The sequence below is a fragment of the Crocodylus porosus genome, unplaced genomic scaffold, assembly GCF_001723895.1.
Source record: "Crocodylus porosus isolate Cpor-Errol unplaced genomic scaffold, CroPor_comp1, whole genome shotgun sequence".
Lineage (NCBI taxonomy): Eukaryota > Metazoa > Chordata > Crocodylia > Crocodylidae > Crocodylus > Crocodylus porosus.
Window position 1 is genome coordinate 11,563,484 of NW_017728906.1, and position 16,653 is coordinate 11,580,136.

Here is a 16,653-nt window from a genome sequence, read left to right on the forward strand (position 1 = left end):
AAAGAATCTGTTAAAGAGATTAGCTTTGTCATCTGGTGCTAACACCAGATTACCAAGCATGTCCTGCAGAGGCCCCACATTATTTGGTACCTTCTTTTCCCCCCTTTGTATTTAAAAGAGGACTTCTTGTTATCTTTGATCTGGGTTGCTAATCGCAGTTCCATCTCTGCCTTAGCCTTCCTAACAGCCCCCCTACAATCTCGAGCCAAGGAGATATAATCTTCCTTGGTGATGGCCCCTCCCTTCAGTTGGGTGTATGCCTCCTTTTTGGCTTTGAGGCAGCTGTGGATGCTTTTGGTGAGCCATGGCGGGGTTTTGAGCACTCTTACCCCTTTTGATCCGCATGGGGATTGTCACACTTTGGGCTAGCCTAAAGAAATACAGAGTATCAAATACTTCTGTTTTTCTTTGGGCCTTCACAGCCTCCTCCTACTTATCCTCCATGGTAGGATAAGACAGTTATCTACAGGAAATACATTATGAAAAAAAGGACTTGCATTAAGGGCAGCATCCAGCATACAAATTCAGCTATGTTCAAGAACTACTTAAAAATTCTATCCCATCTGAAAGACAACAAGAAAAAACTGGAGAATCTCCAGGAAACCGATAAAAAATAAAATGAATATCAGATTCACTTGTTTGAGGAAAAAAAAAAAAAAAAAAAGGTTAGACAACAAAACAGGAAAAAACCAGGACAGAACATCTGAGTGCAAGTGAGGAGTTTATTTTGCTTTTTCCAGTAGCCTTTCAGAGATGCATGCTTTCAGAAGAGCAGCCTCCATCAACAGGTCTTAAAGATACTTGCCCCAACTGACAACTCAAGCTGCTTACAGATGTTTAACACCCTCCCTTCTCAACCCCCCTCCAAAAAATTTGCTTTACTAGAAGCAGCAGCACATTACTTTGACCCGGCTCTGCAACCTCTGTATAGATCGGGAACTTCAGCAGACTTGTTGGCACTTTTATCTAAAGCTGAGTCAATCAGCAAATTAGATAAAAGCACCTAAAAAGCCATACTAAGTGCCCAATCTATACAGATGTCAGGCAAGCTGGCTCCAAGTAATGCACTGCCTCTCCTGGGCATGCACGGTGCTTGGCACAGGGGTGCACCATGTTTATATTGAAGCGCCACAATTTAAAAAAAAAAAAAAAAAAGTAATGTCTGTAAGCAGCTTTAGTTTCTACTTTTGGGGCCACATGGTAGAAGAACTCTCTTGTAATGGATTGGTAATAGATAAGCTTTTTGCATGAGAAGCCAATATAATAGGGCTGTGCGAAGCTTCAGTCGCTGATTCGATTCAGAGGAGATTCAGCCCAATCTCTGAATCCGAATCAAATCAGGAGACCCTTTAATCTCTCTGAATAGAATCGGAACCCTCAATCATTCCGGAGAGATCTGGAGAGTTTTGACAATTTGGCTAGAAGACACAGCTTTATATGTTTTTTCTACGTACCCCGAGGTACCAGGCGCGGCTCTTGAATGATGAGATGGTAGGCCGGATGGAATGTCCCATGGGAGCACAGAGGGGTCCCCCACGCACTCAGCGGCAGACCCAGGAGTGGACCAGAACTTCTGGTCCACTTCCAGGGCTGCCGCCAAGCGCGCAGGGATGCACCCCCCGATCCTCCCATGGGACAGTCCATCCACCCTACCATCTCAGCATGCAGCTGGTACCTCAAGGTGCATAGAAAAAAAAAACATATAAAGCTGTGCCTATGGCCAAATCCTCTGAATCAGAATGAAATCTTCGATTTGGCCAAATCTGAATCGGGACAGTGAAACTAATCAGCGAATCAAACCACTGTCTCCTGAATCGGGCCGAATCTGAATCGACTACTGCCCACTTCACACACCTCTACTATATAATCAAAAAGGCTACCTGGGAGCAAGCTAAAGTCTATTCATTTTCATCCATCACCAAATGTCAGCCTAAGTCAAACTACCACAGGTGATTATGTAAAAGGAAGAAATTGTTCAATTGGATTTGCAGATGCCAGATGGTGTTTATGATGTTGGTAGTAAGAAAAAAATCCTGTAAACCAAGCACATTTGATGTGGAATCGCTGGGGAAAACAAATACATAACTCCTTATATGACATTTTCAAAAATCACTCTTCCCATGAGCAGAAATTTGAATCTGAGTTTTGTAGTGTGCTTTGGCCAGTTTAAAAGAAGATAGATTTTTAATATTATTTATGTCACGTAACAATGGTATATCACACACATCACACAACAACAGAAGGTAGTTTCGTTACCATAATAATTTAGTACATAAAACAGCATTAGTCAACGAAATTAACAAAAATTCTAGTGTTCTGCACTTGCTGCAGGGCTTGCACATTCTAAAAACATTCAACAAAAAAAATGTCAAAAGCTGCAAGTGTAGATTCAGTTAAAGATCTAACAGAAGACGATAATCTACAGCACATTCTACAAATTACCAGGTTTAGACAACAAGCGGGATATTAGCTTGATCAACATGCAAAATTAAGGTCACTATGGCCCCGTCCAGATGTGCATGGACGTCTGGTTCCCTGGGGATAACCAGTGGCTGCGCACCTTGTGCCACTGTTAGCTGTCCCTGGGATACGAGGGTTGCCAACTCTGACTGAAGTTATTTCAGGAGATTTTTTTTCTCCCAGCATGACGCGATGTTATTAATAGGAGTGTACCGATAGAGATTTTTTGGGCTGATACTGATGGCCAATTTTTAACAAGCTGTATTGGCCGATACCAATCCAATTACCGATATGCAGACCAGCAGCTCAGAAAGCAGAGTCTGGCTGGAAAGTCTGTTGTGGGAGAAGCGGGGAGGGAAGGGGCATGCAGACTGAGGTCCCTGCAGTGAGGGAGGGAGTGGGCTGGGGCAAGCACTGCTGGGTCAGAGCATGGAGCGCAACCACAAGCAGCTCATCTGGGGGGCATGAGGAGGGAGTGATGGCTCCCACCACAATGCAAACCTGGGGAGGGCATGGGGGGCATGTGCTCCCAGATCTGCATGCAGGGCGAGGGCGGGCTGCTGCTGGGGACTGGGGCCAGTGCCAGGCTCTTTCCAGCAGGGGGCTGGGCCAGGCTGCACTGGGAGGGGATCTATTGGGTGGGGAGGGGCTGGGGCCTGTTGCAGCACCACTGCTGGCTGCCTGCCCCGAGTACAGCCCCAGCCCAAACCCCCTGCCAGGAAGAGTCTGTAGCCACCCCCAGCCACAGCAGCAGCCCACCCTCACCCCAGCACCCCTCATGTCCTCCTGGGGTGTGTGTAGCAGTGGAAGCCTCCCCCCCTGCACCCCTTAGGTGAGCCACTTGCAGCTCCGCCCTGTGCCCTGCCCCAGCTGTGCAGCACCTGCCCTGGCCTCACTCCCTCCCTCACCACTGAGGCCTTGATTTGTCCCCCCCGCCATGCCCCTTCTCTCACAACAGATTTACCAGCCAGACCTGGATGCTCTCCATGCTGCCGGGCCGTGCTCCTGACCTCCTGCATGCCGCACTGTGGTTGCGCACATGCACAGGACATTTATTGGCTGTTCAACCTGTTCACAATATCCATCTCCTAGATTGCTTTCAACAGTCACCAGGAGATCAATGCCGATTCCAGTAGACTCCCAGCCAATCCGGGAGGGTTGGCAACCCTATAGGAAACACCTGCACCATGCGCACTCTGGTGCGCAGCAAGTTACCGTGGGTGGAGTAGAGGAGGCTGAAGCCAGCACTGGGCTGGCCCCAGAAACCTTACCTGGAGTCCTGAGGGCCTCCCAGGGCTGCAGCAGCGGTGATCCTGTTGCATGAAGTCTGGCCAGCACTGGAATGCAGCTCCAGCTGGCCAGGCACCAACTTTGGGCGCACACGGTTGGAGCATGCGCCACCAATCTGCTTTTTCTTTTTCTGTGATTTTTTCTGACCCCTGGATATCCAGGGGTCAAAAAAAACATTCCGTGCTGCTCCCTTGCAGCATGGAAAACTAAACGTGTGGTATGTGGTGCCGTATGACTGCGGCCAATACGGCTATGAGTATGCCACAGACATTGGACACCAGTCAAAAACCCAACAACATTGGGCACCTGAGTCATCAAAAAAATACTTGATCAGCTGATGAGTCAAATATTGTCAAAAGATGGTAAAATATTTTAAGCATGAATTAATTACAACGGTGAAGAGAGAGACTTCAATCTTCAGTTAAGTTAGATACTTTGACGTAAAAAAAAGTTAGTTAACAGTTGTTGAAAAATTCTAAAAAATAGTAAAGAATTGTTACAACAATCCATGTTAGGCAAGTGGGAATGTGAATTACATTAAAGACTGAGCAATTCTTCTTTTTCTTGACTTTAATTCTAAAACCTCAGGCCTGAACTGTTGCCAACAAAACTTAAACCGAAACAAAACACACTTAGCAGTAGGAGTGTGCAAAACGGGCCGTATTCTATTTGGATTCAGCCCGAATCAGGGACAGTGATTTGATTTGTTGATTCGGATCACTGTCCCCGATTCAATTCAGCTGAATCCGAATCTGAAGATTCAATGCTAATTCAGAGAATCAACGATTCAGCCATAGACACAACTTTAAATATTTTTTCTACATACCTTGAGGTACCAGGCGCAGCTCGTGAATGCTGCGATGCTCGGGCAGATGGAGCGTCCCACAGGACCATGTGGGGACTCCCCATGAGCTCAGCAGTGAACCCAGAAATGGACTGGAAGTACTTCCGGTCCACTTCTGGGTCTGCTGCTGAGCACTTCGGGGGAGGAGGGGACCACATCCCCCCCGGCTCACCATTGGCTGTGGGAGGATGCCAGGTCCCCTCGCCAAACCCAGGAGGCACCCAGTTGCTGAGCTGAGGGAGCACAGGGGGGCCCCCAGTGCACTGCCTGGCAGACCCAGAAGTAGACCAGGAGTGCTTCTGTTCCACTTCCAGGTCCGCTGCCAAGCACGCTGGGGAGCATCCCCCCCACTCCTGTGGGATGCTTCACCTGCCCCGGCATCTTAGCATTCACAAGCCGCCTGGTACCTTGAGGTATGTAGAAAAAACATGTAAAGCTGCGTCTATGTCCAAATCATCGAATCTTTCCAAATCTCTCTGAACCAATTCAGAGGGTTCCGATTCGATTGAGAGAGATTAAAGGGTTTCCTGATTTGATCTGGATTCAGAGATTCGGTCACCAAATCGAATCGGGGACCAAAGCTTTGCACAGCTCTACTTAGCAGCTATAAAAGACATAGTCAGTTTTTAAAACTTAGTTATGCAAAGCAGGGAATAGGCTAACTCTTTAGGCATTTTATGTTTGCATTTGGAGATGCCTGCAGTCACAGCAGCCAGCCATCAGGGGAAGGGTTTTGTTTTTTTTTAATGCTGCTTAGTTTTTTATTTTTACTATGCTGCTGATACAGTCTCCTGACCCTGCTAACAGATGACGCTATGATACTACAAAAAAAGGTACGCCACCACGGCTTTATAGAATATTTGACAATTTTTGACTGGGGTCAAATAATAGGCAGTCAACTGACATGATTTGACTGGTCAATCAACTAGCTTGCCAACCCTAGTTCAGAGTGAACTGGGTATCTTTCCAAGGTGCTGTGCTGAGCTGGGTAGATATACCCCATCAGCCCATATTTCTAATTAGGTTTAACTAATCACATCCATCACAAAAGGTTTCTCAGGTGCATATTCCAAACTCACAGAATTTTCGCTAAAGTCAAACATACCCCCATGCAGATATTAGAGTCAGGAGTCAAGTGCTTAGGGGAATGAGTTTTACTATTACAGGGTATAGTTTGTGCATTGTATTTAAGCTGCAGTTTTAAAGGAAGGTTATACTTTTTTTCTCATTTAAATGAATGAGAGCTGGCAGTGAGTACTCAGTGTTGTTCATTATTCTTTAAACAACAATATTTTTAAAAATTAGCCTGCCTTTTGCCAGCATAGAAAAGGACAAGTTGTTTGCCTGGAAGATATTCAGATACTACTGATGGACAAGTATATACAACATTAGATCTGGCCAGTTACAGAGAATGGATCTGAAGTGTGCTGAAGTAGTGGAGCAGGAACAGAAGTTAACTTCTGGAGCCTGCCACCAGAATGTAGGAAATGATGGCTGTAGTGCCAGGCATTTTCAAAAGAGATGGTAATGGATTTCATCTCACATGGATTTATCTACACTGCAGTATCCAACCACTTCACAGTCTTTAAATACATTTTTCCTCATGGCACTGTCTGAAGGCCCCAGGTTTGGATGGGGGGTCATGGTGGTAGAGGCAACCATAATTTTTCAGAAGTCGCACAGAATTGATTCGATCTTCGCAGGTTAGTCTAAGATATGTAGATTGAGCCAACAAGTGAACAGACTTTCACTTCTAATTCCAGAAATGCAGCCCATGTCTGCAGGAGTGCAGACCAGAAGCTGGGAGGGTATTAGATCACATGTCCCCACCTCAGCTGCAGCAGACAAGCATGAGCTAAGGCTAGCCCACCCATGCTGTGAGGAAGGGTTGCAGAAGATGTGCAAAGCATCCTGGGACGCTGGTGGACTGTCAATTAACTAGAATCTGGAGGGGACCTGGGACAGAAGTTCAATGAATCAATTTAACTTAAATCTGTTAAATCTGATATTACATCCATCCAGGTTTATCTTAAACTGGTTTCAGCCATTTTGAAAGAGGTTTATGTGCAGTGAACTTCTGTTGTGTTACAAATTTGAACCAGTTTCTGATCACTTATACGGTTTGTGTGCAAATTCTGTCCCTAGCCTATCAGATCACCTTTCAGTTGACTTGACTTTTCTTTTTCTTACAAGGTTTTAGATTGCTGAGTACCAAGAAAAGAAAAAACAACTATGAATTTCTCTCCCCCCCCCCCCCATTTTAAATTACTTTTCTTAAATCTGAGGAGACTTGATTGATGTATATCCCAGGAGTATATTTTTTTCCTGAAGTATTTTAAGATTTAGGTCAAAACTACTGAAGATGATCCATATATTGAAGTATTACTATAATTACTGTTAAAACTATTTATCAAAATTCACAACCAAAATGTTCCTGCAGTTGTCTGCTCAGAAACTTTATTTAGCTCAAAAAAAATCAAATCCATGTTATTTTAATACTGATGTTCTTTTAGAGCTCACCTACACAGTGTTAATAATAGTCATGTTTTTTCTTACTTTCTATTTCTTTTCCTGTGTTTAAAGATTAAGGTTAAAAAGAATACTGCCTACTTTTTAGCATTATTATTACAACTGTATGAAAACAGAACAAATAAAATAGGTTATTCTTAGGTAGACAGTCACTATTACAGTAATATAACAAAACTGTGAAACAGGAGGAAGCAAGTGGTAATAAAACTTTGAAAGAACAAAACTAAATAACTGCTATTAAAATATGAAATACTGTGTCAACCAAACCCCTTCCCACAAAAAAACCCTCACAACCCTTCTTACCACTCATCAGTAAAGTCCAGTTTTATTGTGCTTGTAGTTGTTCCTTCGGTACTGTAGTGCAAACTTAAAACTGGTTCACCTGTTCCTGTGCGTGGCTTTTCACTCTCTGTAACAACGTTAATAAGGTTTGAATAGTGTCAGTATTTAACATAGAATGTATATATTTGTGAAGATCGTTCTATCATTCATTTAACAAAACCAAACATGGTTTTCCAGTAAAATCTATTCAGAAGTCACATACAGCCCAAACAGAAGTTAAACACTTCATACTGATCACACCAAATCCACACTTTGCAAAGGTTAGGGTTCAGCCCATAATTAACTATTTATATTCACGCCAACTAATGAGGGATATGCTCTCCTTAGATAAAAGTATGAGATTCTCACTGACATGCATAGGAGCCATAAACACAAAGTAATAATTTGGTCCTCTGTGAAGAGAATCAATGTGTATGTAATGCACAAACAGCAGGAAATAACAATATGCATTTTCAGCAGTGGTAGTCAACATCTGCCTGAAGTGAGAACATATTTCAGAAAGATTGTGGGTGACATTCAGTACTCTGGACAAATGTGACCCATTCCATTTCTTTTGTGTTACGAATGGAAACCAGACAAATGTCCTGAACTTACAAATGCCCTTACAGAGTTTTGTTAAGTCAGATGCGGGACATAAAACTTTGTTTTACATAGTAAAAGTGGATGGGGAAAGAACCTTCAAACTTCAGCAACAGGAGAAATCCACATTGGGAAAGAACAAACAGCAGACCACAGGAGTTCTGAACTCTGATGAATAGAATTAACAGATCATGGGGCAATGGTGGAATGGACTCAATGACAAACATCATCACATTCTTTCCTGAAGGATGTTCACAGCCAGTAGATCCATCTATACCATAGTCCTCCTCACCAAAAACACTTAAGATTGCAATTGTCAATGTCTGCTACTAAAGGTCAGAGTGATTAGCATCAGATACAAACTTGCTTGAAAGCTGCGTTTTTTTCCTCTGGACCCAGCCCAGGAGGAGAATTCTGGATTTCTACACCCCAAATACATCTTATCAATAGTCTACCTGAGGCCTGATTATACCATACACATATCTTGATATAATTTACATCCGTTTGTAAGTTACCAATGTAAATTATGCCAGGATTAGGAACAGAGAGGCATGCAGCTCTCCCAGGGTAGCTGTAAGCAACAGGGGGCACAATACCACCTAGTGGCAAAACACAGTAATAGCTTGTCTATCTTTGGCATATGGCTATTGAGGACTGACAATAGACAGTCAACTTAAACCAGTGTTACTTACACCACTTGAATTTTACCCAATTCTTTAGGTAATGTCACACCAAATAAGTAAAGTTATTCCAGTTTTATGACCTGCCTTGCTTGTCTGCTCCTTTCTACATCAGTAATGTTGATTATACTGGTATGAGCATGCCAGTTCAGGCCCTGACTCCACCCTCGCATAAAAAAAGAAATTTTAGTCATGATTTGCTATTGATATAGTGTCCATATGCTATTTCTTAAGCATCAATGTGCTGTTCCCTACTGTTGTTACTGAAGTCTCAAAAAAAACAAAAAACCCCCAAAACCCTAAAACCTCCATCTTCCTCACAAAAAGCTTTTTTTGCTTGATCTTGTTATGAAACCATAACCTTAAGTCTCTAACTTTGAGTTATTTCCATAACATACAAGACTCACAATAAATGTTAAATTTTGCCCACTGAAGTAAGTTATATTTCTCTATATAATTATAGGGTCAAACTGTGTCTTCACAGCGCCACTGCAAAATCTAAAAGAATAGCTAAGCTTATCTGATAGAAAAATTCCAGTTTTAAAAACACATCTCTCTCTCCTAATAAAGACAACAAAATGAAAAACAAATGGAAGGAAAATGGACATTATTAAATATGCCATTTTAAAAGCATTCTCCAGATCAAAAGACATCTTTTAAGACAAAGGTTCAACTGATAACCATACTGTTAACATCCAAAGACTCCTGTAATGTAAATAATCGCCTGCTTTTGTTAAATAAATTCTCAACTTGAAAAGCTCTCTGTTGCTTCTTGTTGACTGATAAATGCATACTGAGCATTAAATACTTTGTCATTCAAACTATAATACTTCATACAAAGGAGATAAATCTTGCATCCCTATTTTATGAAGGATAAAGATCCCAAGATTTACTTTAGATTACCAAATGAACCAGTGTCAGAAATGGAAACAGAACCCCACAGATAATGACTACTTCCTAGTATCAAATATGCCTAATCTTTTTACTTCACTGCCCTCTAAACAGCCAAGTTAGTCATGTTAGGTTGGTTACTGGGAGCATGCAAACCTGATCATAAATGCTTTGTTTGGAATGTCACCTCAATTCCCACAGGGTGAAATTAAAACTGAGAACGATAAATTAGAAGTTTAAGAAGGATGTCTGCTATTGCTTTTCCAACCTGAATTTCTGCAATTTAAATCCAATGGTTAAATATGCAACTAATTGCATAATAATGCCGTTTAACAGAACGGTTAAAACTCTGACATGACTGGCGATTAATTTATTTTGTAATTATTCTAAAGATACTTCAGAACCTCTCTCAATACATGCATAAATAACTTGAAGAAACTATACAGTGCAAAGGCATATCAGGCTTACTGAAACAATTCCACAACTAGATACTTATATATTATGACTTCCTTAAAGTCAATAGGAGCCATAAACTAATACATCTGAGAGCATAATTTGCCTCTGAAAACTCATGGATGTATAAACTCTTGACTGATGGAAGCCAATCAGGGTATCAGGGCAACAATCGTTTGATATTAAGAATGTTAAACGTGTATCTCAAGCACAATTAAAATATAAAAAAAAATTAAGACGCAAGGACATATGAACTATATGTTTACAAAACTGTTTTTAAAGGGGTATCCTGTTTTGTATAAGCCATTATGACAATTACACACAAGCCTCACTATAGTAGCTATGTATAAGAGGTATTCACAGTAGAGGTCCTGGCTGCTTTAAAATAAAGGCTGCAGTTGCCCTATCCTGTCAAGGCAGAGATGAAATCTGGTCAAAGAAATGGTTTTACTGTCATGAAATTAATCTCATCACAGACTGAATAAGAACAAGAAAACAACATGGTTAGATTTTGAGTGAAAATTCGTACTTTTTTGCTTTAAAATGTACATATTTCAAGTTCATGGCAACTTGTCAGTACCTGCCCTTTGTATCACACCCCTATTCTGATGCACAAAGTAGTAAGATTAACATAAGACAGTTTGCAAGAGCAGGAGTCAAAAAGGAGCTATTGGAAACTTTATCCCCCAACTCATAAAAGCCAGGCCAATGAGAGACAACATGTTTCAGAAGTCAGAACAGGAATGGAAAGATGATTTACTATTTTGAATAGAATACAATACAAGCCATAAAATAATCAATGCAATGGCCTGATCTTGCTTTGCAATACTTGCTTCAGTGCAAAAATAATCACTACTGGTGACCCATAAAGCAGCCACCATATGCTGCTGCACAAAACTGTGTGAGCCTGAGCGAAACTATGGCCTGTGTTACGAACCTCAGACTAGGTCAATATGAATGGTTCTTTTTGACCTTAGAAACTATTCCAGGATATTCTAGGTAACTCTCCTACTCCATTTTACTGTTGTAGCGACTTCTAACTCTTCAAGACTTGAGTGCACATAGACATTGCTTCAAGTAAATTATATAGATAGCTATATAACAACAACTATCACAACTACCTTTAAAGTAGAATTAGTAACTGTTTGGAGAAAGAAGTTTAGAGAAAAGTAACTGATAAAAAAAAAAGTGGTAAACTTTCAGTAGATACTTCCTGGCTATCTTCCAATATATAATCTTAGATTTAAGAAGTTTTGTAACATTAAGTCCAAATTGGATTCGATTCGATTTTTAAACAAATGTTAATGATATAAAATTAACACTAAAATCATGAGGAACAGACAAGCCAAGAGGTTGGTAATGACGTATTGAAATATGGGTATCTAGGTAAGTCCACATTGCTAATGAAAGCTGTGTGGGTGCTACGTGTTATAAATTAATTCGTTCCTGTCTGGTACTTAAAGGACCAGTGTCTACAACAGAAAATTGATCACAGACTATTTTCCAATCGCAATAATAATTTTCAGGAAGAATAAAGAAAGAATGGACAGGGGAAATGTACTATATAGCCACATCCCTCACCCAAGCAGGGCATTAGTGAGGAAGCTATGCTGCTGAAATTAAATAGTGAACTTCTATCTCCAAAGCTAATAACCTATGTAGAAGCACTAACAAATTTAAGTTACAGGGAGCTAGTGAGTGCTGCAAATTCTTTGGAACGTACTCCGAAGAAATAACCATATCAGAAAACCTGCCCTACGTGTGATATCATCATATATGACAAATGGTAGCATCAGACATTTACCAAATTTTCACATACTTCCTTGCAATAGGAAAGTATATTCTAGGGCAAAGTCCACTTTCCAGCTGCTGTTATACAAAAAAAAGTGAATTCCTGTTCCCTTTCTAATTAGAAATATTTAATTTCATTCATGGTTTTATGCATAAAGAGCAAGAGAAAAACTCAAAATCCATTTATAGTCTCATAAAATTGATTCTGCGCACATCAAATTAATAAAAAATAAAGCTCTGCACTGTGAAATGTTCATAATGCTGAGGCACATCTGTACTTTGCCTAGCTAAAAGTTAGAAGCTAAAGACGCTGCTATCTGCTAGGAAGCAGTACTCTGAATAAATCCGCGTGTAAATTAAAGGTAACCTGTAAAGTGTTGTACTGATAATATAAAACTGTTTGTATACTAAGAAAGAAAGAAGCATAAAACTTTAAAACTATGAATAGTAATGCATTTTAATGGAGTCTGAGATACTCACTCACTCATATCCTGAGAAATATGAAGCCTTCCTGGCTTCAGACCACCCTTCGTTCCAGTTGCCATGCAGTCTGCATCATAATTAAGAGCTGCTCAGAGAAGCTTTGATGCAGCACTTTTTCCATCAGAAAACACAGATGTCTTCAAAACTATAGCTTCAGGAGCAACTATTTGGACAGAAAGGGTTTCTTGCAGCCAATATGGTCAAAACCAAAAACAGACTCTCCCCGAGCAGCCAATGGCCCAAAAGTTAGGGGATGCTTCCAAGTCTTCTCTGCCCGATTCAGAGCAAGAATCTGAACCTCATACTCCCCTATTCCAGTTGAACTACTGAGCTCATTTCTCTTACTCCTCTATGGCCAATAGATATTTTATTAGTTATTTATACACAGTGGATCGGCTCCAGCAGAGCAGACTGGCTGAGGCAGAGTGAGATCTATTATACAGCGTGGTGATTAGGGCATCTGCATGGAATTTAGGAGACGATGGTTCAAGTCTCTGCTCCAATGAATATTTATTATACAAAGTGGAACAGCTCCAACAGAAGAGACTCGGTGATATGGCACTCCCAAAAAAGCTCGTTGGCTAGTGGGTAGGGTGCTCATCTCTAACAGGGGAGACCAAGTTCCTTGTCTGAATCATACAGAGTAGTCTCCTGCAGGGTAGGTGGGCAGGCACCTTTTCATTAAAAACATTTCAAAACGTTTCGGATCCATTTGGATGCAGAACAAAAAATGGAAATCATGAAACACTTTTCAAGATGAGAGAATCATTTCTCATTTGTCTCTCCTGATGATCTTCACACATTGAGTTTCTTATTCAACCTTTACCCATCTATCCTCATGAAAAGGAAGTCAACAGAGAGTCAGGAGTGCCCACTCTAGAGGTATAACTGTAAGTATGCTTTCTTTGAATGGAAGAGGTTCAAAACTATGATTAATTTCAGGGGACAGGAGTAAGTTCTACACAAAGACTCTCCACCACAAAATCATCAGCAACAGCTGACTTCAGAGGTAATGGGGGAAACCCTGTACACTGGAAAATATTATGGCCCCTGACACACATTACATTTAAGAAACAATTAACAGGCTAACTGTGCTTTAAATAGTAAATGGGCAGCTATGCAACTCAATTTAAGACATAATAATGCAGTAAATGAGCCACAATGTGGCTTATTCATATGGAGCAAACTTTCTTGCTTGTTTGTATCATGCTTTAAACTGAAAATGAGGTCAAGACCTGCAAAACCCCACGTGCTGCCTGTGTGCAGCAGCCCCATGCCAGGCTCCCCATGCACCAAGACCTGTCAAAATCACACGTGCCTCAGCTGGGCAGTACACATCGTTTTATAGCTCCTTGCATGCAGAACTGCTTGTCAGCTAGGGTAGCGACTGGCTATGTTCCCAGCTGGAACTGACAATCAGCTGATTGGGTTCGTCTTGCTGAAGCACATAATGCATGATAGGGATATAATCTCCAATCCCACAACTGCATGTCCTGCATGTCCCACAACTGCATGTGGCATGGAAGGACATGCAGTTGTTGGGATCAAGAATTAGATTCCATCACGTCTTAAAGTAAATGTCTGTCAGGGTGCAGACAGTAAAAGGCTCAATAAGTGCTTTGGTTAGAAGAACTGAAACCAAACTAATTCAAGATTAGTCTGTTCCAGTAATCAATCCATTATCCAAGTGTCCTAATTTTTGTCCAGTTTTAGGTATACTGTTCAATCAGAGAGTATAATGCACTCTTACTGGATAAGGAGTTTGTCAAAGCCCCCATTTTTCAAAGCCTACACTTTATAAGACTTGTAAAATTTTCGAAATCCACTGCCCAAAATAGTCTAGGAACTGGAAGAAGGGCAAGGGAGAGGGTTAGGGTTAGATCTTTTGTCTCTATCCCCCCCAAACCTGATGGACTAGTTAAGAAGTAATGTATTGGCACAGGATGGGTACACACAGTCACCCCTCAGATTTAGCAAGGGCCTCCTCGGACACAGTTCCCAAAGCATTTTGCAACAAGTGTAATGCCTGAGAAAACTTCTGGGTGTGTATAGCACTTCTTTACCTTTCCATACCTGCCAGTTCAAGCAGTAGTTTAAAGCCACAATGCTGCTTTTAAATTAATGTATACCTTGGATAGTGTCCATCTGTTACTGAACTGCAGCCACTGCTGAGGTGAAACACCAACTGAAGACTATCATAATCCATCTGAAGTCTCAAGATTATATGCATGTAGACAGTATTCAACAACTCACAGTAGAATGTGGTTAGAATAGTAGCTGTTTAAGCATATGGTTATAATAAATATCATGAGATCTTTACAGACCAGAACTGGTCATAAGAAATGGTGATGTCAATATCATATCCAGCCCTAACACCAAACTAACTGGTATTGACTCAACACTGAATCAAGATAGACAAGCATGACTGTACAGGAGCACTGACACAATGTTTTGTGTCAGGCACGTGCATTCTTTGGAGGTTTCCCATCTAAATACTGACCCAACCAGGCATGTTTTAATTTTAAATAGCTGATTTGATCATATAGCACAAGGTAACATAAATGCAGAATGTGGTCAGCTTCACACCCGCCCACCATTAACCAAATGATGCAAGACAGATTCTCTAAAGCATTACTTCTCTCCTAGATTCCTAATCTATACCAATCCAGGTGACAGCCTCCTCTGTTTGTAGGGATTTGGCAGATTATGGTAAGAAAGTCGCTGACTTAAATGAAGCTTCATAAAATAGGTGTCAATAAGGCTCTAAATAAACAAAAATATTTTGTTTCTATGGCATATTAAAACAAACAACTGGTTTTGCAAAAGAAAATCTCACATAAGTGCAAGAGTGTAAGGCATTATAGAAAACTGCAACTAGAACTTTACTACATTTATGCCATTTCCTGTAGTATTACACAAGGTAGTTCTAAAGTGAATTAACCAACTTGGAAAGATAACAAACAACTCCTATACCTTAGCCTGATTTCTGGGACCAAAAGCTTTTTGATGTCTTGCAGATTTATTTTCACCACTGCTGGGTTCTAGCTGTGATCAGAGCAGATAAGCCTCTCAGCCTTCCAGTAAAATTCTACAGACTACTGGGGTATCCTAAGTATGCAACTGTTTTGAGGCTCACATCTAGTTTCTACTTTATTTTGTTCTTATCAAGAAATATTTTAAATCAAGGAGTATATATCAAAAAGAATGGCACAACTTTGCCCTTAGTTACACACACGTAACAGCAGGCAGAATGTAGCTCAGTGGAGGTTAGCATCCTATATGAAATTTCCTTTGACATCTGTAAACACCTCCTCCATAAAGTAAGACTGCTCTTGCTATATATAGCTAAAAGTGAGTTTCACAAAAGAGACTCTTCCTAAGAGGTTACAGAAATTTGCCATCTATAAACATCAGCTTTTAAAAAATGTAATTTTACTTTGGATTAAAGCAATCCAAATATATTTTTAACACATTTACAGTTTACCCGAGTAAAGCCATCACATATATAGTGAATGACAGGCGAGGATCTTTGTGGGTGATACCTTTTAATGGACCAATTATATGGTTGGGATAAGGTTAGACAAACTTTTGAATGCATGGGATTCTTCATCAGATCACATCCCTGTATATTGCATCCTTATCTATTGAATCATTATATATATATATTCATTATTGTATACTGAATAGCATTATGTATATAAAAAGCAGAATAAGTTGGTGGCAAAAGTTTGGTTTGTTTGGGTTTTGTTTTGTTTTTTATTATTAGTTTACACTAGTCCTGAAGAGCTTATAATTGAGTAGTATGAGGCTTTCAACTGCAGGTACAATTAAGGAATTCTACTTTATGAAGATAAACAGCATGTTAGACTGTTTATCATCCTGAAATGCAAATTAAAAAGGAAGCCTGGAGTATGCACTGGAATAAGCTATGATTGGGTATAGTGTATATCCTGTCACACGCACCCTGTTGCTCATCAAGTGACATGGTTCCAAGCTGTTTGTTAACCACAGAAGAAGGAGAATCTGAAACAAAAATGAGATTTCAACTTAAAATAAGCAGCAGAAAACTGCACAGCAATGTCACGATCATATGTTAGCTTAAAATAATGCAGCAATGTAAGAAAGCACTGGATTTGTTTCTTGAGAGGCCAGTAATTATCTACATGTGTTAAAAGAAGCAAAGCCATGTTTCAAATCATTATGCATTCCTTCAGGCAAGCATTTAGTATCTGCCCTAAAAGTATGCTGACAACACTACATCAAAGCAACTGTCTAAGAATTTTAACTCATACCTTAAGTATCAAAACCAAA

At 40.5% G+C, this 16,653-nt stretch overlaps 1 protein-coding gene across 1 annotated transcript in view; it reads right to left on the minus strand.

The window, feature by feature from the left end:
* The window catches only part of DCAF6 (DDB1 and CUL4 associated factor 6), a gene marked incomplete at its 5' end in the record, with an annotated part of 140,301 nt that overhangs the window by 41,884 nt on the left and 81,764 nt on the right, over positions 1-16,653 (minus strand). The window contains 2 exons of the mRNA XM_019557099.1: positions 7,427-7,532; positions 16,306-16,365. Coding sequence (XP_019412644.1) covers positions 7,427-7,532; positions 16,306-16,365 — 166 coding nt within the window. The remainder of the gene's footprint in view (positions 1-7,426; positions 7,533-16,305; positions 16,366-16,653) is intronic.